Source organism: Miscanthus floridulus, chromosome 4 (assembly GCF_019320115.1).
Source record: "Miscanthus floridulus cultivar M001 chromosome 4, ASM1932011v1, whole genome shotgun sequence".
Classification (NCBI taxonomy): Eukaryota; Viridiplantae; Streptophyta; class Magnoliopsida; order Poales; family Poaceae; genus Miscanthus; species Miscanthus floridulus.
In genome coordinates, this window is record NC_089583.1 from 117762410 (window position 1) to 117787340 (window position 24931).

Here is a 24931-nt window from a genome sequence, read left to right on the forward strand (position 1 = left end):
ACCTCATTTGAAGAAGGCATGAGAAGTGATCATTCATCAAAGTGGCTTGAGGCCATGGAAGATGAAATAAAATCTATGAATGCCAATAAAGTTTGGGACTTGGAAATAATTTCTAAAGGAGACAAAACAGCAGGCTATAAATGGGTCTACAAAATAAAACTTGACTCTCAAGGGAATATAGAGAGAGATAAAGCACGACTTGTGGCAAAAGGCTTTACGCAAAGAGAAGGGATTGATTACAATGAGACCTTTTCTCCAGTCTCATATAAGGATTCCTTCAGAATCATAATGGTATTAGTGGCACATTACGATTTAGAATTACATTAGATGGATATAAAAACATCATTTCTCAACGGGGACTTGGAGGAAAATATTTATATGGCACAATCGAAAGGTTTTGTCATAGAAGGAAAAGAACGAATGGGATGCCGCCTAAAGAAATCCATTTATGGATTAAAACAAGCTTCAAGACAGTGGTACTTGAAGTTTGATCGGACAATAAGGAATTTTAGGTTTAAAGAGAATGTAGAGGACAATTATGTCTATGCAAAGTTTAAGAATGAAAAGTTTATCTTCCTTGTCCTGTATGTGGATGATATCTTACTTGCTAGTAGTGATGTCAGTCTACTACCGGAGACAAAGAAGTTTTTGTCCTCAAAATTTGATATGAAAGATCTTGGTGAAGCTTCGTTCGTTCTAGGGATCAAGATTCACCGAGATAGAAGTAAAAGGGTATTAGGACTGTCACAAAAGGTATACATAGAAAAGATCTTAAAGAAATTCAATATGCACAAATATAGTCCCTCACCTGCTCCTATAGTCAAGGACGACAGATATGGGGATTTTCAATGCCCTAGGAATCAGTATGAGATCGATCAGATAAAAATGGTTCCATATGCTTCAGCTATCGGAAGCTTGCAATATGCTCAAGTATGTACGCGCCCTGACTTGGCATTTGTTACCGGGTTACTTGGCAGATTTTAGAGCAATCCTAAAACAGAACACTGGAAATTAGTAAAGAAAGTCTTACGTTATTTGCAAGGAACGAAAAGCCTTATGATGACGTATAGAAGATCAGATTCACTCCATATAGTGGGATATTCAGATTCTGATTGTGTGGGAGATGATAGAAAATCCACGTCTAGATATGTATTCACTCTGGTAGGGGGAGCTATTTTATGGAAAAGCTCAAAGCAAACTGTCACTACATCGTCCATAATATATGCCGAGTTTGTAGCGTGTCATGAGACAACGGGGCAGGTGGACTAGCTAAAGAAGTTCATACCTAGTTTGAAGGTGGTTGACGACATCTATAGACCACTTAAGTTATACCGCGATAATAATCTGGCAGTACAGTATGCTCACAACAATAAGTCAAGTGGTGCTACCAAACACATTGACATAAAGTATTATGTTATGAAAGATAAAGTCCGGGATCATATTATAAGTCTTGAGCATATAAGTACCGAAAAGATGCTCGCGGATCCACTTATAAAAGGCTTACTTCCCAACATGTTTAGAGAACATATAGCCAACATGGGTTTAAGGAAAAGCCTATAATTTCTGGACAAAAGAAGGCCCAAAGTTAAGTATCTATTTCAGAACAGACTGGTGTGTTATAGTTGTTAAATCTATCGGTAATTGACCGTGATGATGAAACATACTCTATGCGCTAATCTATAATGGAATGAATAAAAGTAAATGATATGAAATTGAAAGATGGTAGGAGATCAAGGGGGAGATTGTTAGATTGATCTCTAATCCCAAACTAGGCCCAACGACCTAGTTGGGCCTTTGATCCGTGCCCTGATCGGGGGCGCCCAACCTACTATGGCTAGAGGGCCTCTGTCATACTACGCAATAAATAGAGGTGGGGGCCAGCGGCTCTGAGTACGAGGTTCACCTAAGTCGAGGTCCCCACCGAAACCTAAACCTTAACCCGATCAGAGAGGGACGTAGCCAGTAACGGGAAGCCACCAGCCGTGCCGCCCTGCTCCATCGACGTCGACGACTTCATCGTCCTCTTCTCCAAACATCACTGCCCGTGCGCAGACTTCACTGACGAACGATATGGTGGCTTCAGGACCATCTCTCTCTGCAGTGTCAGGCTCGACAACTCATTCTATCTACTGTTATTAAACTAGTAGATGTTCTAGTACTCATGGTTTTATTCAATAGCAAGTAGACATGCTAGTTCTATGCCTAGAGATCCTGCTTGTGGTTTAACATTCGCTTGTCGCGTCCGTTGACTGTGCAAGCCGCGCATGCCGTTGTGGCCCCCACTACCAGGATACCTCCCACGTCGGACCCTGCCGCCGCATCGAAGAAGTCGGAGAGTCGCGCCACGCTTGCCTCGCCGTTGGCTAGTGACCTCAACTCGAGCAGAGCCTCTGGCGGCAACCAGATAAGACGGGCGGAACGCACGTAGGCAGCCAGCGCGCGTGGGGATGGTCCTACACGTAGCCGTAGCTAGGCACACGCTGGCCGTGGTAGAGTGTGATGGCACGAGCGACCCGGCCACCAGCCGCGTCCTCATCGGCTCCTGGCTGTGGGACTCCTCCCCTTTGTCACGGACTCCCGAGCGTCGCGGCCGTGGCCTGCCTCGGCGCCGCGCGCTGCGTGCTCATGGACGTCGCCGCACTGCTGCCGGGGCTCAGGGCCAACGCGGGTACGAACGGGCTGAGCGTCGCGCGAGCCGACGTGCACGAGCTCTAGTGGGGCGACCGGCTCAAGCTCGAGGATGATGTCTTCTATGACCCCCGAGGACATGTCGGCGATGGCGGCCACGCTGCGGGGGATGTCGTGGATGGACAAGGACGAGGACGAGGAGGGCGGCAGCAGCGGCACCAGCTGATGGCGTAGTAGCGGCGAAGGGGCGTGGCGTCCGCGGCAACGGCGGAGCAGCGCCGACGCCGCCAAGGTGAAGCGGAGGTCCAGAGCACGGTGAGGCGTCCGCAGGCGAGCAGGCTCTGTCTGACGAAGGAGGTGCGGAGTTGACGTGCGTGGGTCCTTACCCGCTTCAGCATACAAAATGATATGAATGAGATTGACGAAATTATAATGGCGCATGAATTGTAACGGCGTTTTTCTAAATTTGAAGAATTGTGGTGACCTCGTTCAAAAAAAAAAAACCTTAAAAAAGCCCGGCCCACGGAAGGCCCAACTATCTCTCCATCCACAATCCTCCCCGAATCGCCGTCAGTCGCCAACCTCTCTCCCCTCCAAACCCTAGCTAGCTCCCCCAATCCCCTCTCCACCGAGATCCGATCTCGCCGCCCTTACCGGCGAAACCGTCGCCGCCATGGCCTCCGGCGGCAACCCTAACCCGACCGGCGCCCCCACCCAGCCGCGCCCACCGCATCCGCAGCAGCAGCCTCAACCGGGCGGCTCACCGGCAACGCCCATGACCCACCTCCGCCCTCCCTCCCTCGCCGGCTCCCCCTTCCAGGGCCTCTTCCACACGCCGCCCACCCACAACCCCGCCTTCCAGATCCACATGGGCGCTTCGTCCTCGCCCCAGACTCCGCTCATGGCCGCCACCGCAGGCTCGGCCAAGCGGCCCCCGCAGAAGCCCCCCGTCCGGCCCCCGGCCCCCGGCTCTACGGCCTCTACCTCGTCGGCCGCGGCAGCCTCGGCGGCTGCGGCAGCCGCCGCGTACAAGGCTGCTGCCGCGGCGGCGGCCGTGGCCAACTCCGGGGGCGTCGACCTCACCCCCGCCGCGCGGCGCAACAAGAAGCGCAAGCTCCCCGAGAAGCAGCTCCCTGACCGCGTCGCCGCGCTGCTCCCAGAATCCGCGCTCTACACGCAGCTGCTCGAGTTCGAGGCCCGCGTGGACGCCGCGCTTGCGCGGAAGAAGGTAGACATCCAGGAGGCGCTCAAGACGCCGCCCTCGCTCCAGCGCACGCTCCGCATCTATATCTTCAACACCTTTGCCAACCAGGGGCCGCGCACCATCCCACCACCCAAGAATGCCGATCCGCCAACCTGGTCGCTCAAGATCATTGGTCGAGTGCTGGAGGATGGCGCCGAGCTGGATCCTGCCAGTGTTGTGCCCAAGCACAACCCAGTGTACCCCAAGTTCTCCCAATTCTTCAAGAGGGTGACGATAGCGCTGGACCCGTCTCTGTACCCAGAGAATCCGCTCATCATCTGGGAGAATGCACGAACAGCTGCCCAGCAGGAAGGGTTTGAGGTAAAGAGGAAAGGGGATAAGGAGTTTGTTGCAAACATCCGGCTGGAGATGAATTACAACCCTGAGAAGTTCAAGCTGTCACAGCCGCTTATGGAGGTGCTTGGGGTGGAGGTGGACACTCGTGCACGAGTGATTGCTGCCCTCTGGCAGTATATTAAGGCAAAGAAGCTTCAGAACCCAAATGATCCTTCCTTCTTCATGTGTGACCCTCAATTGAAGAAGGTGTTTGGGGAGGACAAGCTCAAGTTTGCAATGCTGTCACAGAAGATATCGCAGCATCTGTCTGCCCCACCACCCATCAACTTGGAGCACAAGATTAAGCTGTCAGGGAATGGAGCGCATAGCAGTGCTTGCTATGATGTGCTGGTGGATGTTCCCTTCCCGCTGCAGAAAGAGATGATGGCGTTCCTTGCCAACACAGAGAAGCACAAGGACATTGAGGCCTGCGACGAGGTGATATCTGCTTCGATCAAGAAGATCCATGAGCACCGCAGGAGGAGGGCATTCTTCCTGGGTTTCAGCCAGTCCCCAATGGAGTTCATCAATGCACTGATAGCTTCCCAGAGCAAAGATTTAAAGCTGGTCGCCGGCGAGGCGAATAGGAACATTGAGAAGGAAAGACGTGCTGACTTCTATAACCAACCATGGTATGCTCTCTAGCTGACCATTGTTTTTTTCTTACTTGAGCATTATACTATATGGATCCATGTGCTGATGAGATCACTTTTGTGCCACAATTAAATAGGGTTGAAGACGCCGTTATAAGATACTTGAACCGCAAACCGGCTAATGAGGGCCCAGGTGGTGGTGCTGGTGGTTCTTGAGGCGTGGATTTCTCCTAGTGCTGTTGGTGTAGAAACAAATTATCTGTTCTGTATTGCTAGTAAAATTCAGACGTATTAGCGAAGAGATTTGTTCAGTGTTGTGAAAGGATGTTCAGGCTAGTCGTTGTATGTTGTGTTCTATATTGTCTAACTATTGTGGAAGTACAATGCCAAGTGCTGAACTGAACCATAGTGTTGTTTGGTGTGGCCCTGAAAATAGTAAGCCTAAATCACATTACAAAAAAACTGGAATGCAGGAGTATGACAGTCTAGCTTTTCTTTGATTCCTTGAGCTGGAAGAAGCTTTGAGGTGTGGTTGCCTTTTGTCAAGGACATTTTCTATCTATTCCAGGATCTTCTTATAAGCCATATTACTCTTTTCTTTAAGAACCTTTTGTTTTCAGATAGTAGTTCTATGATGACCTGGTCTACGCATTATGTTAATAAACAATCGCATTCTGATGCAACATTTCAAAGCATGACATTTACAATTACTTTTTAGATTGTGTCTGCAGTGGGCAGGATGAAGAATAATCTTTCAACATATCTGATGATACTGATGCACCTGCTAAGATTCAAACCAATAATGTTATCCAGACAACATCTCATTACCTGCCAAACAGACCGTGTCCATTGATGAAAGCAGGTACAAAATCCTCTTCATCTGGATTATATTACAGTTACTATCTTCCACTACAAGGTTTCTTTTCATGGTGTAACCTCAGTTGAACACAATGGTGATGCTTTCTGTTTTAGTTTGTCTTCTCTGCCTACCCTACCCTTAGTTCTTTAAAAAAAAGTAACATTAGCACGATAAGCTTTTTTGTGTTCATATTGAACCTTTGGTTTGAATGCGACAATGCATACATATGTACTAAAGTACTGATACAACAACAGCGGAAGTTTTATTCCCAAGCAAGTTAGGGTAGGTTAGGGATGAAATCCAATAGAGCAGGCTAAAAAAAGCAGGGTGGTATTAGCAACGGAGACCTCCTGAGGCACCGGTGCGTAGTGGAATCCTAGGCCAGGATAGTAACGTGAAGAGAGGCAGAGGAAGACCGAAGTTGACTTGGGTAGAGGCAATAAAAGGAGACTTGAAAGGATGGAATATACCCAAAGACTTAGCCTTAGATAGGAGTGCTTGGAAGACAGCTATTCACGTGCCTGAACCTTGATTGCTTCTACTGGGTTTCAACTCTAGCCTACCCCAACTTGTTTGGGACTTAAAGGCTTTGCTGTTGTTGTTGTTGTTGATAATAGTAGTATTGATTATGGTAAATCGGCCATGTATATACTTGATTCAAGTGGTTTCGGATAAAGTTTAGCTTTTCAGGGGAAGCTTTTATATTTATTTTGACCTGTAGCTAAGTTCGGTCAAGCCAACCACATACCAATTCAGGTTTAGTTTATCTGAGCTCAAGCTCTAAGTTTGTTAGTGCTCTGCTCTCAAGTAGAATCCTAGCCCATCCTGCTTGGGACTAGAAGCAAATTTGTTTTGCTCTCAATTCAAGCCAAGCTGGTTTAAGCCCTTGGCTTGTTTACACTCCTTGATTCCTTGTTACATTCACCAGCACGATTCCTTGGTTCTTATTAATCCTCAGGTGGACCACCGGTGTTGGTCTAATAATTTGCTCCAATACATGTTCTTCATGTCCACTCTGATTTATTCAAGAGAAAATGTCCGCTCTGATTTTTAGTCTTGGTTTTCAATTATCCTTTCTTGTGAAGTTTTATCAACTGCATCACTTCTATTACTTAACCATTACGATTCTAATGATGGTATTGATTTTGCACTAACATTGGAAATTTGGAATGTACACTCTTCTGGACTGGTCGTTCTGCATTGTTATGTAGCCTGTTGAGACAATGACAAACAACTGCACCACAGTCCCAGCCTATGCAAAACATGGACCATGTTCAAACTTGAAAGTGCATTAAAGTATGTGTTGTAATTGTAAGTGGTGTTGGGGATGGGAGCATGCGACACTCATGTAAGAAGCATTAATTAAACAGGAAATAGAAGAATGCTGGTTCATTTACGGATTATTTGGTTGGTCAAGTCACATATATTGATGGGAGTCAGACCTATTTCAGGCATCACCACTTGGCACACGCACCACCAACTTAGAAATATCTTTATTGTGTTTACATGCTGCTCGTCCAGAATCTTGGGTTGCTAAAATAACTTATGTAGAAGGGGAGGTGAAATCTTGACGTTGACTTCTGCTAATTAACTTGGACTTCAGACAAATCTTGGAACTGTGGACAACACTAGTACTAGAATACATAAGTCAGCAACTTCAGGAAGTAGATTAATCCAGCAAATTACCCCATAATCATTTCCTTGAAACGCCAATTAACTCTGTTAAGCATAGTACATATCTCCTCAAATTGACCTGTTGTCGTAATGACCATTTGATAGCCTTGAAAACTCACTTCTTTCATGCTGTCAACTACTTAACTGATTACCATAATTGTGTTTCTCTTAAGTTCAAAATGTTGTCGGGCACACAACTACTATGCTCATTGTATATGTTCTCTCCCTAGCCCTGCATATCATTATGCATGGTTTCTTAAAATTCTATTCTTCCGTTCAAAATTAGATGGTGTCCACACCGAGGATGGATCATGCAGTCGGCATCCAAGGCAAGCATAAAAACCAATGCAAGTTGGCAAAGTTACTTAATCAAAAGCATAAAACAATGCAAGTTGGCAAAATTACTTAATTTGCACCCCAGTGTATCCGTCCCTGTCGACTCTGCCGTGGTCACGTTTACTTTTCATCTGCAATAACATGAGATTTAGCCGCCGTGGTCACGTTTACTTTTCATCTGCAATAACATGAGATTTAGCCTGTGTGATTGTGTGGACGACGATATGTATGATCTCACTATCTCAGTGGTGTAACAAAGTGCCCTCACATTCTATACATGTATTTAATAAGTATATGTAACAATTTCAAAAAAAAAAGTAGATATTTTGATATCTAGCAGTTCTGTAAAAAACAATTATTCTAGTTGTTGACATTTGCTTTGTTCGTTTGGGTTTGTTTGGCTTATAAGTCGTACTTTTTCAGCCAACTAACGGTATTTTTATCTCGCACCAAATCAGTCAACAGTACTTTCAGTCATGGCTTATCAGCCAAACAAGCTCAAACGAACATGGCGAATTTCATACCTTCTCACCGGAGCCCAAAAAAAAAACTTGCTTTTGTCATGTCGCAGTTGTCCTACTCGTATACTTCTATAACATCTTGGTTAATTAACCACTGATCATGTGCATAGGCGGCATCGACCACATGCAACAAACACATAAAACCATTGCTAGTTGGCAACGGCAGTCTGCGTCTGCACCTAGTTATCTCCGTTCCGTGTAGGCCTTGTTTGACATTGCTTCGGTACTAAATACTGTGGTAGACTGGCAGTGAGGTGGAGTGCTGGTGTATCCTAACAGACTGCCAGAAATGGGAGGCTCCGACGACCACGCCCGCCGGACGATGTCCCTGCCGTGGACGGTGCGCATCCAGCTAGCCGCGCTCGCGCTAGCGCACCGCCGGGACGGCAGCGTCCGGCACCTCCTCTTCTCCCTCGGCGACCTCAAGTCTGGCGCCACGTCCCGCCCGGACGCCTCGGGGGTGCGCTCCGCCGATGTCACTATCGACGCCTCCCGCGGCCTGTGGGCGCGCGTCTTCTCCCCCTCGCCCGCCGCGGACGCGAACACGGACGCCGAGCCGGCCCCCGTTCCCGTCGTCGTCTACTTCCACGGCGGCGGGTTTGTGCTCTTCTCCGCGGCGTCTCGCCCCTACGATGCCTTCTGCCGTCGGCTCTGCCGCGACCTCCGCGCCGTCGTCGTGTCCGTCAACTACCGCCTGGCACCCGAGCACCGGTTCCCCGCGGCGTACGACGACGGCGTCACGGCGCTCCGCTACCTCGACGCCAATGCCGACTCCCTGCCGGCGGCCCACGTCCCCGTCGACCTCTCCAGCTGCTTCCTCGCGGGCGACAGCGCGGGCGGCAACATCACGCACCACGTGTCGCAGCGCTGGGCGGCAGCGTCCGCGTCCGCGTCATTGCCCGCGAAACTCCGCATCGCCGGCGCTGTCCTGATCCAGCCGTTCTTTGGCGGGGAGGAGCGGACGGCGGCCGAGGTGGCGCTGGACGGGGTGTCCGCGCTGTCGGTGGCGGGGACCGACCACTACTGGAGGGAGTTCTTGCCGGAGGGCGCCACGCGGGACCACGAGGCCGCGCGCGTGTGCGGCGAGGGCATCGAGCTCGCCGACGCGTTCCCGCCCGCGATGGTGGTGGTCGGCGGCTTCGACCTGCTCAAGGACTGGCAGGCCAGGTACGTGGAGGCGCTGCGCGGGAAGGGGAAGCCGGTGCGGGTGGTCGAGTACCCCGACGCTGTCCACGGCTTCCACGCGTTCCCGGAGCTCGCCGACTCCGGCAAGTTCGTGGAGGAGATGAATCTGTTCGTCCAAGAGCATAGCTCCACCAACACCAAGCGTGCCGTCTAGTAGTCTATAGAATTATGGCAGGCACGGTTTCAGTGGAATTTGATGTAAAACTAGTGCACAACTGAACCCACACTCGGTACTTCGCCGTACATTATTTTGCTGTGTTTCCGTTCACTCTCTACTTTCTCAATAAAAACGAGCAATTGAGCTAGCTCTTGTCATGCCACATTTCCTGAAATATGAACCGTGTCGTACGCCGAGTGTTTCCATTCCATTGAGCAGACCTTCACAAGTGAAATAACTCGGCAGGCAGCATCTCGTTGCATTGCATGCGAACCACTATACGCGCATTGCAAACGCAGGGCGCAAGCGAATCTGCAAGTTGAGACAGCAACGATCTAGGTAGCACTAGAGCATTTCACGCTCTTCCGACACCTTTTTTTTTTCACCGTCTTCTTCCTCCAACCGACCCGGCCAGAAGGTCCCGGTGCTAGTGCAAGCAGTAGAGTCTTACCGTCTGTGACCGGAAGGTCCCGGGTTCGAGTCGCAGTCTCCTCGCATTGCACAGGCGAGGGTAAGGCTTGCCACTGACACCCTTCCCAAACCCCGCCCAGAGCAGAAGCTCTCTGCATTAGGTACGCCCTTCTTCCTCCAACCGACGTTCTGGCCGTCGTCATGGCCATATGGGCACCCTCGCCACGACCTGATCCGGCCACCGGAACCCTAACGCCGCCCTCCCACCCTGCCTCCCCTGAACCCTGTCTAAGCCCACCAGAGTTGGGGGGCAAAAGAGGGAGAGGCCGGAGATGGAGATGAATGAGAGGAAAAGAAATCCAGAGTGTTGAGAGAGGAACACTCGAGTATCATTTAGCATTAGTCGTTGAGAAATACCGAAGCCGGCTATACATATCAAGAAGAGTTTGCATTGCATATCGCATAAGGTGTAAAGTCTGCAGAAACAGAGGTATTTTAAAGTTAAACTTCGGGTATTGATTTCACATAAAACTAACATTGTATGAACGACCGAAGGAACATCTATGAAGCAAGCAACCAAGGGACTGAAGCCCAGGAGAGTTTGCATGCAGTTCCAAATAGAGATATACTAGTAGAAAGCGCGCGCCTTCGCGCGCGTGGGCGAGAGAGCGTGGCAGGTATAGAAGAAAGCATATGTTATGTTGATATCTTTAGATTTGACTTAAATGAATATGTTTATCAAGGAATGGTCACCAGAGAGACTAATGCTATAGTTCATTAGACGACAAAAGCATCAATATTAAAGAGAAGTCAACGTAACGGAGTACCCTAAAGATAGATTGCTATCATGATCATGATAAGGCAGCAATGAGTAGCTAGTAAAATGAGCATCGATCTTTGTATCTCTTCGCCGATGAATCAGCAGCAGCTTGCAAGTGATCAGTTAGCAATTTGCAAAATCAGGTTTTTCCCATGATTGAGAACGCAAAGGTGGAATTTGAAGCCTCATTCTTTGTCAAAGCATTCAGCATCACACGTTGGGCCATCTGTAAAGAGAGAAACGGCTACATCTTTAGACAAAATCAGCCTGATACAGCTATGTACAAAGGTGGAATTTGAAGCTTCACACCCAAGGATGTTTTTCGCTGCATAAGCAACTCATGTAAAACATTTCTGTTACCAAACAACTATGTACAAATGAAACATTAAAAAATAGGTTGCTAATTATATGGTGTTCTCTACTCAGACCAACTGCCACAGGCAAAAGTATTTTTAAATGATTCAAGTAACCATATAATTGTCTGAACTTTGAAAGGTTGCTATGGCTTAGAACATAACACACACTGCACCTATAACCAAGCTTTATTTCCCTTGAATACCAACTAATAAAATACCTAACAGAGACATGCATGTGCACTGTCTAATTTGACTTACACTGAATATTTTTAGTGTTCAATTAGACTTCCTTAACAACAGAGTATGCAAAGAATTATTGCTTATTTTTTTGTGCCCACCTGCTTGATGACAAGCATAGTAAGCTCTGTAGCCATCGCTCCGAACAATGAGTCTGCCATTGGTCCACAATTATCAGCATTCTGGATCAAGTCTCATATAAAATGGAGCATGCGGCACTTTCTGCAGAGCAAATCCGAATTAGGCCGTTGGACCATCCATCACAAAAAAAAACTATCAATTCTAAATAAACCTGAGGGCAGCACAATAAATACCAAATCTATAAAATTGACAGGAATTTGTGTGTAACGTATAGATGAACCAAACTCGAAACGAAGCATAAGATATTTAAAGAGTTGTTCTAGCCATTAGACACATGCAGTTTTGAAGGTCATGAAACTCTCTTCCTTTGTACGTGCACATGAAAAAACATGCAGTAAATATGATTATACATATGCATGTGCAGAGGAATTTTTATGAAATAACAGAGTGAATTATGGCTTTATTATAAATGGAGAACCTGCATGAATAAAATATATTAAAGGGAACTGCATATCTCCCGATACTCAAGACTCAAATTTAGACAGTTCGGATCGATTTGCAGTCATGTTTGCCTCTACGCTTCGTGGCTTCTTTTTTTAAGCACAAAAGGGGTCAACACATACAACCTCAATAATATCATAGCTCACACCTTTGAAGAAATTGTCACCTGAAAATGATTGAGTTTCAGTAATCTGTGATATAGTTACACGTGCCTATATATGGTGCAACAGGAAATGGTATTACCATATATAGCAAAACAATGTGTTTTTGCTTTCACCTTATTTACTTCACAAGGTTGAAAGGCAGCCAATCTGGAGAGAAGTGGTGCGGTAGCAGCGACCTGGCCATTTCAGTGGTCAGTAAATCTATACCTAGATATGGATAACAGAATGTTTAATAATGAATTCAAGGTACACATAGCTTATCCCCTAGGAGAGTGAGAGACTATGCAGGATAACGTGTATGGATGGTCGAGACCCTTGGTAATGGTTTTGTGAGTAAATAAATAACACAACGACATTCATATGTACAGCGATAGAAATTGAGTAAATCCCAGAAACGAAATTTGTAACTTGTCCACTAATATGACCATCTATAACATGTTGACATATATGAATTTCTAAGAATCCATGGTATGCGCCAAAAAAACATCAAACTGGGACAATATGTTCCTGACGGTTCACAGTATTTGTAGGAATTTATCCATATATGTTTTAGGATTTGCTTTATCTGTGAATTAACCAAGAACATGAATTTGTAAGAACCCATGGTAGGTGCAAAGAGGGATTCTTAGCTACAACCTGCTTGGAAATTGCATACAATAGTTAAGATCCTGCATTATTACCTCTAAAGAATATGATAAAATATTAAAATGCAGTTCCCAGAGGTAAAATTCAGAAGGCAGCTAAGATAGCTACAATGCAAATTAGGAACTGGCAAGATTAATTCATAGGAACTGCGACCGAACTACCTTTCCTTCCATGCTTGCCTCGTTATACATCTGCTGCCTGTCGTTCACATTGGACGTTCTGCTGTATGTGGCTGTCCTTGCCATCTACAAATTGTAGATTGATCAGATAACACATTACCCTCAATCAAGAATCTAAAAAAACAATGTCCATCATCAAATTAGTTGCTGCTAGGTGGAGAGTATCATACCGTACCTTGCTTGTACTTCAGGAATTGATTGGTAGAGGTAAAAAATAGAACAAAAGATTCAAGGTTACCATGACTTGAGCTGTGATGGTTAATTTTTTCTAATGCATGAGTGCCATGTAAAAAAAATATCATTTTCCCTATGGGAATGAGGTAAAAAATTTAAGCAACAAAGTGAAACTCGGTGGCCTGCCATCCAGTCTGAGTTCCATACGATACTCTGGGGAACAGGAGAGGCTAAACCATTAGCTCCAAGCAAGCGATTTTTACATAACTTTTAGGGACAGAACTACAGCAAAACGAAATAACACTATTTTGCTTTCAATTCTGAACCCTTTCAAACACCAAGCAAAATAAAAAACAGAAGGAAAAGGAGGACAGAACTATAGCTAAGTATCATGGAGCTCTAAACTGCAACTACCCTTGAGGCTGATTTTTTTTTTTTTTTGCAATATAAATACTTGGAATAGGTAGCAAAGCACACCTAGACTGAAGACAACAAATTGTAAAAAATAAGCATCAATTGAGATATAACTGGTCATGAGAAGCTGTTACATTTAGTATAATTAGCCGATCATACCTAGTAACTTACAAGAGAACAAACATCAGAAGCTCTTACATTTAGTATATAAACAAAAAGATTTTATGACCTAACAAAAGATCAGCAGAGTGGGAAGTAGTGGAGAGGCCACCACTCACCATCTGTCGCAATGAAAAAGATAAGAATTTTTCTTAATGAAGACAGGATTTTGAGAGACCTCAGAAACATATCAATCATCATTTGTTCATCAACTTGGAGCTTCGAGGCATGGTCACAATTGGGTTACTCTCATAAATCGCACAGTATAAGTAGCAGAGCATGCCTACTACCTCACAAGCGAACGAACATTAGTTCATATCCTTGACCAATGGGTCTGGAATTTTCATCACAGGCCGAAGAAGGGAAAAGTTTAGGAATCCAAGCCAATGTAGGGAGAAATCAGAGAGACAGAATCAAAATGACAAAACGAGAGGAAACGGGAGCACCTGAGACTGCTCCTTCCCAATCGCGGCACCATCGAGGGCCATCTGTCCCGGGCACGTCTACCATGCGTGGGCAACGCAGGGTCCCAGGCGGTGCGCCACGGCACGGGGAGAGAGGGAGAGAGAGAAGGCGTTGGCAACCGGCGAGCGGAGAGGGAGGCGCTGAGAAGGGCAACCGCGGTGGCGTGCACCGCAAGGGTAAATCGCCGTCGCCCGCGTCCGGGAAGAGAGGGAGGGAGACGCCGCAAGGTCCCCAACAACCAAACCTGCTACCGTCCCCCTTGGGCCTCGGTGCGTCAAATCATACCATCTATGGCTGAATTGTAGTTAGCTATCAAGGAATTCACGCATAGAAGTGCTCTGTGCCACTTGGAAAGAACAAAAGTTAGCATATGTCATTGACAAAGTTTACATTCAGCAGTAGTTAGAAACCAGGTGTGTAACAACGACATGTTAAATGATTCATATTAACCAATCTATTTTTTGAAGCATCAATTATTGAGATAACCTATGTTTGAGAATATAGGGCACATGACAGATACTTGTGAGGTTACATCTAAACATTAGTATTCGCAGCTGAGCAGTTTATAGACACCATCTTTACCCTGTTTCCCTAATTGACTCTTCATGATTATGGCAAGAGTGCATGTAATAGTTATTTGTCCGTAACATCGAATAAAGGACCTCAGATAGCATGACTCCTTTGTCCCAATCACCATTATGTATATGCAAACCACTGCAAAGGCATGCCATGTATAAAGAGCAACTGGGATTGCGTTTTAAAGATCTGACTATGAGCATAACTAAAAATTGAACTAACAAATAACGAATAGATAGAGATATGTTTTTGTTTTTGTAGGCATGTTTCTTGAATTGCCACAACAAACTGGAATAGTTTAAACTGCACAACAAAACCTTATTTGTAAGAGGTCTGACCTACTACCTAACATATAGGCAGGAAAAGTATCTAAAACAATGCATGTAGTGTTAAGAAGACGAATCAAATTGCTAATGTGGACTCATCATCTGACAGTATTATTGTGAACCCAATAAAAGAATAGCAAACAGGATCAGCTATCTAAACCACTAAACTGTATGCGTATGTGGTACGTAGCTGAAAATAAACAAAATCACTGAAAGAGCCTGCACAATAAGAACACCACGAGATCCCAAGTCCCAAGCAAGTACTCACATGAATCTTATACCTAGAGGACAATATTGGATTGTTCTGACAGATAAGCATCTGAAGGAGCACTAAATTCAGTCGACCAGGTATACTGAAGCACAGGCGAACGTTCCGCTTACCCTGGAGCCAGAACCCGCGTTGAGGAGGTGGACGTCGAGACCTGCCGCGACCTGAGACTGGTCCTCCCCAATCGCGGCACCGTCGAGGGCCACCTGAACCGGGTGCGGCCACCATGCGCGGCCAACACAGGGGCCCAGATGGTGCGCCGCGCCACGGGGAGAGAGGGAGAGAGAGACGGCACTGGCAAGTGGCGAGCGAAGAAAGAGTCGGTGAGAAGGGCGGCGTGGGGAGGACCGTCGAGCGGGGAGGAAGCGGCTAGGGTTTCATCCAACCCATGAGTATCCGCGGGAGGAGGCAGCGCGGAGGGCAAGGCGCACCGGCGGCGACCGGTGGGGCTCGGCCACGCCGCTCTGCGGCGGCCGGGGACGGCCACCGTGGGCGCGCGCGCCTCAAGGACGTCGCCGCCGCCTGCGTCATGCGAAGATCTTGTTCATTCATTTATTCTTCCATCATATTAGGCCGTCGCCCTGCGCCCGTCGAGAGGAAGAGAGCGCGGGGATGGAGAGAGGAAGGAGAGAGTAGAGGAAGAGGAAGGGAGGCGCGTGCGGGGGCGCCACCGGCGGCGGCGTCGTGGCGACCTACGGGAGGAGCGAAGGAGGACGGGGAAGAGATAAGGTGGAGGGCATTTTTTTTTGCCGGAAGGATCAGAATCGAAAGCCCTGTATATATTGGGTGGCCTAGCTCCGGAGCAGAAGCTGCACGACACCGAGAGAAGCAGAGGGAAAGCGGATGGAAGCGAAGGAGGAGAAGAGGAAGCCGCTTCCGGCCGAATCCGCTCCGAGCGATCACAGCCACACGATGATAGATCGAACGGCCGAAATCAATTGGAGGGACGTGGACGGTGGTTCCTTCGGGAAACCACCTCCGGCTTGTTTGGGTAAATAGTAAGAAAACAGGGCACACTTCGATTACAAGTGCTTCACAAAGATGGCGTAAATGAGACCTTGAGCTTCTTTCCATTGCAGTTCAAAATAGAGGTGGTGTGCGGTCGATCCTAAAACAACGCTCGACCCAATCTTATTGGGCTGGAAAAAACAGAGAATAAACTCGTGTCAAAATGTTCCAAGTCAACAGGACGGCTTGAGAAAAGGTTCAGCGGGCAACGGCCTTCTGAGCATTGTGTGGGAGGATGTTGTCAGGAAGGATGAGCTCCGGTGGAATCTCGCGCACCACCCCAAGCATCGAGTCGTACTCCTCATCTTTGTGCGCGTACTTCTTCCTCAGCATCTTCTCAAGCTCAATCTCGTCGAAGCTCTTGGCATTCTCGGCTGCATGGACCTGGGCTAAGTTGATATAGTTGGTTGCTGATTGGGCGATGAACGCAATCTCCTCTTCTGTAAGCTTCCTTAAAAACTTGGCAGGATTACCAACCCAAACCTGATAGTGTCAAGAAACAGAAATTTCAGCAAGAAAATCACATAAATAAGGATTCTTTCTTTTTTAAGAAAAATATGCAGACTTCAATATAGCATAAGCTTCCAAGTTCTGATCGTAACATGCCACTTGCAGAATAAACATGCCAACGACATTTTTGGGTAGTCACTCCCAATAGTAAAGATAATCATTACTGCATAGATTTACGAAATTATGTTGCAAAGTAAGGCATTCTAAGCTTCTAGCTGTAATGTTCTCTGCAAAATACATGTGCTCCAAGTTTCTAAGCCTCTAACAAAACAACATTGGACTGTACTCTTCAGAGCAGGAGCATGCAGATAACTAAAATCTTCCAAACAAATTAGTTTTGAAGCTGGTAAAAAAAGCACGCACACGAACACTGGCATTGAACCTAAAAAAGCAGATAAGTCTAAGCATAGTGCCAGACACTCTTTGTTTCTAACTGCAATTGTTCAACAATAACAAAGCCTTTAAGTCCCAAACAAGTTAGGGGTAGGCTAGAGTTGATAACCCAGCAGAAGCAATCAAGGTTCAAGCACGTGGATAGCTGTCTTCCAAGCACTCCTATCTAAGGCTAAGTCTTTAGGTATATTCCATCCTTTTAAGTCCTCCTTTTATTGCCTCTACCTAAGTCAACTTCGGTCTTCCTCTGCCTCTCTTCACGTTACTATCCTGGCTTAGGATTTCACTACGCACCGGTGCCTTCTGGAGGTCTCCGTTGGACATGTCCAAACCATCTCAACCGGTGTTGGACAAGCTTTTCTTCAATTGGTGCTACCCCTAATCTATCACGTATATCATCGTTCCGAACTCGATCCCTTCTTGTATGACCGCAAATCCAACGCAACATACACATTTCCGCGACACTTATCTGTTGAACACGTCGTCTTTTCGTAGGTCAACATTCTGCACCATACAACATAGCAGGTCTAATCGTCGTCCTATAAAACTTGCCTTTTAGCTTCTGTGGTACCCATTTGTCACATAGGACACCAGATGCTTGCCGCCACTTTATCACCCTGTTTTGATTCTATGACTAACATCTTCATCAATATCCCCGTCTCTTTGTAGCATTGATCCTAAATATCGAAAGGTATCCTTCCTAGGCACTACTTGACCTTCCAAACTAATATCTTCCTCCTCTCGAGTAGTAGTGCCGAAGTCACATCTCATATACTCAGTTTTAGTTCTACTGAGTCTAAAACCTTTGGACTCTAAAGTCTCCCGCCATAACTCCAGTTTCTGATTCACTCCTATCCGGCTTTCATCAACTAGCACTACATCGTCCGCGAAAAGCATACACCAAGGGATGTCCCCTTGTATGTCCCTTGTGACATCGTCCATCACTAAGGCAAACAAATAAGGGCTCCAAGCTGACCCTTAATGTAGTCCTATCCTAATCGGAAAGTCATCCGTGTCTTCATCACTTGTTCGAACTCTAGTCACAACATTGTTGTACATTAATGAGTCCGACGTACTTCGTTGGGACTTTATGTTTGTCCAAAGCCCACCACATAACATTCCTTGGTACTTTATCATAAGCCTTCTCCAAGTCAATAAAAACCATGTGTATGTCCTTCTTCTCTCTATGCCGCTCCATAACTTGTCTTATTAAGAAAATGGCTTCCATGGTTGACCTTCCGGGCATGAAACCAAATTGGTTCATAGAGACCCGCGTTATTACTCTCAAGCGATGTTCGATAACTCTCTCCCATAGCTTCATAGTATGGCTCATCAACTTAATTCCTCGGTAATTAGTACAACTTTGAATATCCCCTTTATTCTTGTATATCGGTACCAATATACTTCTCCTCCACTCATCAGGCATCTTGTTCGATCAAAAAATATGGTTGAACAGTTTGGTTAGCCATACTATAGCTATGTCCCCGAGGCATCTCCACACCTCGATTGGGATACCATCCGGTCCCATCGCCTTATCTCCTTTCACCTTTTCAACACCTCTCTAACCTCAGGTTCTTGGATTCTCCGCACAAAGCGCCTATCGGTGTCAACTGCAATTGCTCCTTGCCGGAAAAAGAATGTACAATAAGGTTCCATTCCAAATATTATGATCTTAGTTCCATCTTTAGTAGTATGAAGAACATTAGCTAATACTACTGTTAAATAATGAAATTCTTGCAACTAAATGCATATTGCTCATACATCAAAGTGGAAAATAGCTTGATGAGAACATAAGTAAATAACCTCTCCAGAAGGAATCCTTGTATTCTGCTTAACAAGAGATCCTGCGCCAACCATGCTGTGCTTTTCAACCACCACTCCATCAAGCAGAGTGGCACCCATACCAACGAAAGCTTCATCCTCAATGGTGCATGCATGTAATACAGCACTATGGCCTGTAAGAAATACAGTTTGGCCAGTTGTATAAATTTTGTCGATCATCCAGACAAAATGAAGCTCCACATTTAGCAGCAATATACAAAAAGGTTATTTACTGACCCACTGTAACGTTGCTTCCAATTATGGTTGGGAGGACCTTCCCGCTAAAGTTAGTTTTTGCAACATGTACAAGGGAATTATCTTGTATATTAGTACCAGATCCGATATGAATGCTGTTGACATCACCTGAAGACAAGAATAAAAAGCAAGCAAAATTTTACATGCACAGAAATTGAATTCAGATAGTAAATTATCCTACATGCACAGAAACTATATTGCATTCTCGTCACATTGACTAGTAGTGATGAAGAATGTCAATCACATGATAACCCAGTCCTAGATGTATTTAACAAACCTCACTCTCCGACAACGTTGAACTCCGCCTATGTTGTCTCAACATAGTAGGTCCCAAGCCCTGGTAAAGGAGGAAGGGTTGTAATAGGCGTGGCGAGCCAACGTTAAATCTAGCCATTCTAATGGAGATGAAACCCGAAGAAAAATCGTTGGGGCGTAACCCTCTTAGCGACGCGCCATATCGGAACCCGGGTATGGTGTTAAATGAGCAAGGGCCGGGTCATCACCCCCTGTGACGCGCCGTATCGCGATCTGGGCACGGTGTCAAGTGAGCAAGGATCGGGTCGTCGCATCCTTAGTGGCATGCTACATCAGCGCCCGGGTGTAGTGAAAAATGAGCAAGGGTCTTCACATCTGAGTCGACGGGTGCGAAGAGGTAAGGAAGCTAGTCGAACCAACTAGGATCCGTTTAGGTAGTTAGAATATAGAGTCGCTTACAAGTAAGTTAAGAGAATTAGTTGATACCGCGACTAGAAGACGTGTAAATATATTATGCGTTCAAGAGACTAAATGGAAGGGTCAGAAGGCGAAGGAGGTGGACAATACAGGTTTCAAGCTTTGGTACGCAGGGACAGTTGCGAGTAGAAATGGAGTAGAAGTTTTGATTGATAAGAGCCTCAAGAATAGTGTGGTGGGAGTGAGAAGGCAAGGAGATAGGATTATCTTAGTCAAGCTTGTCATTGGTGATATGGTCTTGAACGTAAGTAGTGCGTATGCCCCTAAGTAGGCCTCGACGAGAGTGCTAAAGAGACAGTTCTGGGAAGACTTAGATGGCCTGATTAGAGTTGTACCTATTCGTGAGAAGCTTTTTATAGGAGGAGGTCTTAATGGGCAAGTAGGTACTACAAGCGCAGGTTTTGAGACAGTTCATGGAGGTTTTGGGTATGGTGGTAGGAATCAGGAGGGGGAGAAAGTTCTGGACTTCGCGGTAGCTTTTGACCTGATGATAGCCAACACTTTCTTTAGAAAGAGAGAATCTCATCTAGTGACCTTCAAGCAGCGGACAACACTCTAGCCAGATTGACTTTGTCCTCACAAGAAGAAATGACAAACGAGCATGCTTGGGTTGCAAGGTGATACCAGGGGAGTGTGTTGTTTCTCAACATAAGCTTTTGGTGGCAGACTTTCGTTTTTAGGTACGTGCCCTTAGGGATAAACAAGCTAAGATTGAAAGAACAAAGTGGTGGAAACTGAAAGAGGAGACGTCAGAGGTATTCAGGGAAAGGGTTATCAAAGAGGGCTCTTGGAAGGAAGACAAGGACATAAACAACATGTGGGAGAAGATGGCAACCAACATTCGAAAGATGGCCTCAGAGGTGTGTGGAGTAACCAAAGGAAATAGGAGGCGAGGCTAAAGATACTTGGTGGTGGAACGAGGAAGTCCAAAGGGCTATAAGGAGAAGAAAGAGTGCTATAGACGCTTGTACCATGACAGGAGTGTGGACAACATAGAGAAGTACAAGGTAGCAAAGAAGACTGCAAAGCGAGCTGTAAGTGTGGCAAAGGATAGAGCGTACGAGGATCTTTACCAACATTTGAGTGCGAAGGAAGGAGGGAAGGACATTTATAGAATGGCTAGGGTTCGTGAGAGAAAGACAAGAGACTTCAACAAAATTAAGTGCATTAAGGATGAAAGAGAGCATCTCTTGGTAAAGGAGGATGAGATCCGACATCGATGGCAAGAGTATTTTGACAAATTATTCAATGGTGAGAATACGGACACAACCTTTCAGTTAGATGACTCTTTTGATGACACCAATAGGCGCTTTGTGCGGAGAATCCAAGAACCTGAGGTCAGAGAGGCGTTGAAAAGGATGAAAGGAGGTAAAGCAATGGGACCGGATGGTATCCCAATCAAGGTGTGGAGATGCCTCGGAGACATAGCTATAGTATGGCTAACCAAGCTGTTCAACCATATTTTTCGATCGAACAAGATGTCTGATGAGTGAAGAAGTATATTGGTACCGATATACAAGAATAAAGAGGATATTCAAAGTTGTACTAATTACCGGGGAATTAAGTTGATGAGCCATACTATGAAGCTATGAGAGAGAGTTATCGAGCATCGCTTGAAAGCAATAACGCGGGTCTCTATAAACCAATTTGGTTTCATATCCGGAAGGTCAACCATGGAAGTCATTTTCTTAATAAGACAAGTTATGGAGCGGTATAGGAAGAAGAAGAAGGACATACACATGGTTTTTATTGACTTGGAGAAGGCTTATGATAAAATACCAATGGATGTTATGTGGTAGGCTTTGGACAAACATAAAGTCCCAACGAAGTACGTCGGGTTCATTAAGGATATGTACAACAATGTTGTGACTAGAGTTCGAACAAGTGATGGAGACACGGATGACTTTCCCGATTAGGATAGGACTACATCAATGGTCAGCTTTGAGCCCTTATTTGTTTGCCTTAGTGATGGACGAGGATCACAAGGGACATACTAAGGGGACATCCCTTAGTGTATGCTTTTCGCGGACTGATGTAGTGCCAGTTGATGAAAGCCGGACAGGAGTGAATCAGAAACTGGAGTTATGGCGGGAGACTTTGGAGTCCAAATGTTTTAGACTCAGTAGAACTAAAACTGGGTATATGAGATGTGACTTCGGCACTACTACTCGGGATGAGGAAGATATTAGTTTGGAAGGTCAAGCAGTGACTAGGAAGGATACCTTTCGATATTTAGGATCAAAGCTACAGAGAGAACGGGGATATTGATGAAGATGTTAGCCATAGAATCAAAGCAGGGTGGATGAAGTGGCGGCAAGCATCTGGTGTCTTATGTGACAAAAGGGTACCACAGAAGCTAAAAGGACAAGTTTTATAGGACGACGATTAGACCTGCTATGTTGTATGGTGCAGAATGTTGGCCTACGAAAAGACGACATGTTCAACAGATAAGTGTCGCGGAAATGCGTATGTTGCGTTGGATTTGCGGTCATACAAGAAGGGATCGAGTTCGGAACGATGATATACGTGATAGATTAGGGGTAGCACCAATTGAAGAAAAGCTTGTCCAACACCGGTTGAGATGGTTTGGACATGTCCAACGAAGACCTCTAGAAGCACCGGTGCGTAGTGGAATCCTAAGCCAGGTTAGTAACGTGAAGAGAAGCAGAGGAAGACCGAAGTTGCCTTGGGTAGAGGCAATAAAAGGAGACTTGAAATGATGGAATATAACTAAAGACTTAGCCTTAGATAGGAGTGCTTGGAAGACAGCTATCCACGTGCCTAAACCTTGATTGCTTCTGCTGGGTTTTAACTCTAGCCTACCCCAACTTGTTTGGGACTTAAAGGCTTTGTTGTTGTTGTTGTACTCTCCGACAACGTTGCTGATGTCCGTCCAAAAATGAAACTATGTGACGCTTCAATAATAAATCATTGCAAGCTGTAAATTTCGAGATTGCCTTAAATTTGTACAGATTAGCACAGTATACTCTTCCTCAATATTTGAATGCCAATCACTACGGGTTTGAATCTTATGGCAGTTACTTTTAGATGTACTAGCCAAAGTGATAAACAAGTATACATTGAACACCTTCTCTTGGGTGGAATATTAACTTTTCAGTAACAGATTGTGGTGATGCAACAGGGCCTAACCCTGACAAACTTGAAACTGACAGAAAAATTGATAGCTACTATAATGAATCAAGTGATTATTTCTGAGTACACTTATTTCTTAGAAATATTTGTATATTTGGAAATCTAACAGCAGTTCACCTGTATGTATGATAGTGTCCTACTGCAGACAAAGAATTACTCTGGTAGTAAACTAAATGTTTCCCACTGTTTAGTTTCATTGGTATGTCGGATATACTGTGCGCAACATAGTATTCTGCTGCACAGCTCTGTGTTAACGACCATGACCACTAAATGAAAAACACCGAAGGAAACCATCATGACTACGAGCATTGCAGCTCAAAGAACATCTATCATGTACAAAGCATACTGTTCAAGGGTTTACCTCTCAATATGGATCCATACCAGATTGATGACCCATGCCCAATCTCAACATCACCAATGACTGCTGCACTGGGAGCAACAAACACATCTCTATGGATCCTTGGCTCTTTCTCAAAAATGTTCATGATTGTACGATGCCTTGAAACTGAAAATAGCATACAAAAGGGTAACCAACCAGTCAGCAACTAATGTCTTTGCATATCACAGAAGTCATAAGTGCATAATCGACTCTAAAATGATAAATGGAGTTAAGTGCAAAGCACTAAAAAAATCAGACACACGTTCCTCATCATTGCGCTAACTGCCAAAATCACGCAAATCCCTGGTAATTCACCAGTTGTGCATTATTATGATGCTAGGGAAGAGAGAATTGCATACAAGATCACTTGAAACTGGAATGCTAGCTGGATATATTAACAGAAGATAGTACGATTGTGTTAACCAATTCCTGTTGTACATGACTTCCACAGGAAAAAATAGTGACTGCAGTGGCAACATTTCACGAATGTGTGATGGCATTGGAAACAAACATATACCATATAAAAGGGGCATGGTAGTTTAATGTAAACAGTAAACGAAATGCTCATTTTAGCTTTATTCAGATGATCAAACCACATTACGCATATCCATAGCTAATCCATCCTTCACGAATACTATTTCAGCTTTATTCTCCCCCTTTGGGCACAGCCCCAAGTGTAAGAACAACGAAGAACACGGTCGCCACTGAATCAGCCTGATCTGGCTCTAGCAGATCCTAAAAGACGAACAGCATGAACTGACCGATGGCATACAACTACCTCTGCGCCGCATCGAAATGATTAGACGAGGAGACGACCCATCCTTTGTGAGTAAAGAAAACAGCCACAGGGTGGGGCGAGGAGGCGGAGGAGAAGGGGAGAGAGACGGAGCGGGAGGAGGCGGACGCTTACCCTGCTCCTCGACGCGGAGCCCGCCCTGGATGGTGGATCCGAGGCGGTCCATGGCCTGCCCCGTGCCCCGGATCCACTTGCCCACCGTGAAGATCGCGCGCCCCAGGGTACCCATGCCTCCTCCTTCTACTGCCGCGCGCGCTTCCTCCTCCGCTTGCTCGGATGGGTAGGGGCTCACCGCCGGCCGCCGCGCGCGCGGGTGTGGTTTAATGGCGTCAGGAGGCGAGACGGGGGAAGAGAGAGAATAGGCTGCAGGAGGGCGAGGCGATGGCTGCCTGCGGCCGAGGCAGTGGCCACTGGACTGTAGGGGAGAGGAGGCCGGGCGGTCGATGGACCTGGGCCCTGAAATGTTGGGCTGCTTTGTTTGCTGTCCAGTTCCACGATTTAACTAAAGGGCCTACATAATGGCCCAAACAGTTTAAGAAGGAAATGGATACAACTATGGGAAAATTTCATCTTACA

At 46.0% G+C, this 24931-nt stretch overlaps 3 protein-coding genes and 1 long non-coding RNA gene across 4 annotated transcripts; 2 read left to right on the forward strand and 2 right to left on the reverse strand.

The window, feature by feature from the left end:
- The first annotated feature begins 3177 nt into the window (after positions 1 to 3177).
- LOC136550483 (SWI/SNF complex component SNF12 homolog) lies at positions 3178 to 5233 on the forward strand. The gene is made up of 2 exons (XM_066542065.1): positions 3178 to 4839; positions 4938 to 5233. Exons 1-2 carry the CDS (start codon positions 3302 to 3304, stop codon positions 5014 to 5016), a joined length of 1617 nt encoding a protein of 538 aa, XP_066398162.1. The 5' UTR covers positions 3178 to 3301; the 3' UTR covers positions 5017 to 5233.
- A 3071-nt stretch (positions 5234 to 8304) lies between these two features.
- Positions 8305 to 9632, forward strand: LOC136550484 (probable carboxylesterase 18). The gene has a single exon (XM_066542066.1). The coding sequence runs from the start codon at positions 8480 to 8482 to the stop codon at positions 9527 to 9529; it is 1050 nt and encodes a 349-aa protein (XP_066398163.1). The 5' UTR covers positions 8305 to 8479; the 3' UTR covers positions 9530 to 9632.
- Positions 9633 to 10682: 1050 nt separating this feature from the next.
- LOC136552830 (uncharacterized) lies at positions 10683 to 12982 on the reverse strand. Its single transcript, XR_010782885.1, has 4 exons — positions 12909 to 12982; positions 12216 to 12278; positions 11458 to 12104; positions 10683 to 10989 (listed from the first exon to the last, which is right to left on the reverse strand). It is a non-coding gene; the product is annotated as an uncharacterized lncRNA (long non-coding RNA).
- A 3373-nt stretch (positions 12983 to 16355) lies between these two features.
- Positions 16356 to 24748, reverse strand: LOC136550485 (gamma carbonic anhydrase 2, mitochondrial-like). Its single transcript, XM_066542067.1, has 5 exons — positions 24470 to 24748; positions 23542 to 23685; positions 19278 to 19403; positions 19023 to 19174; positions 16356 to 16799 (listed from the first exon to the last, which is right to left on the reverse strand). Exons 1-5 carry the CDS (start codon positions 24582 to 24584, stop codon positions 16515 to 16517), a joined length of 822 nt encoding a protein of 273 aa, XP_066398164.1. The 5' UTR covers positions 24585 to 24748; the 3' UTR covers positions 16356 to 16514.
- Between the last annotated feature and the right edge of the window lie 183 nt (positions 24749 to 24931).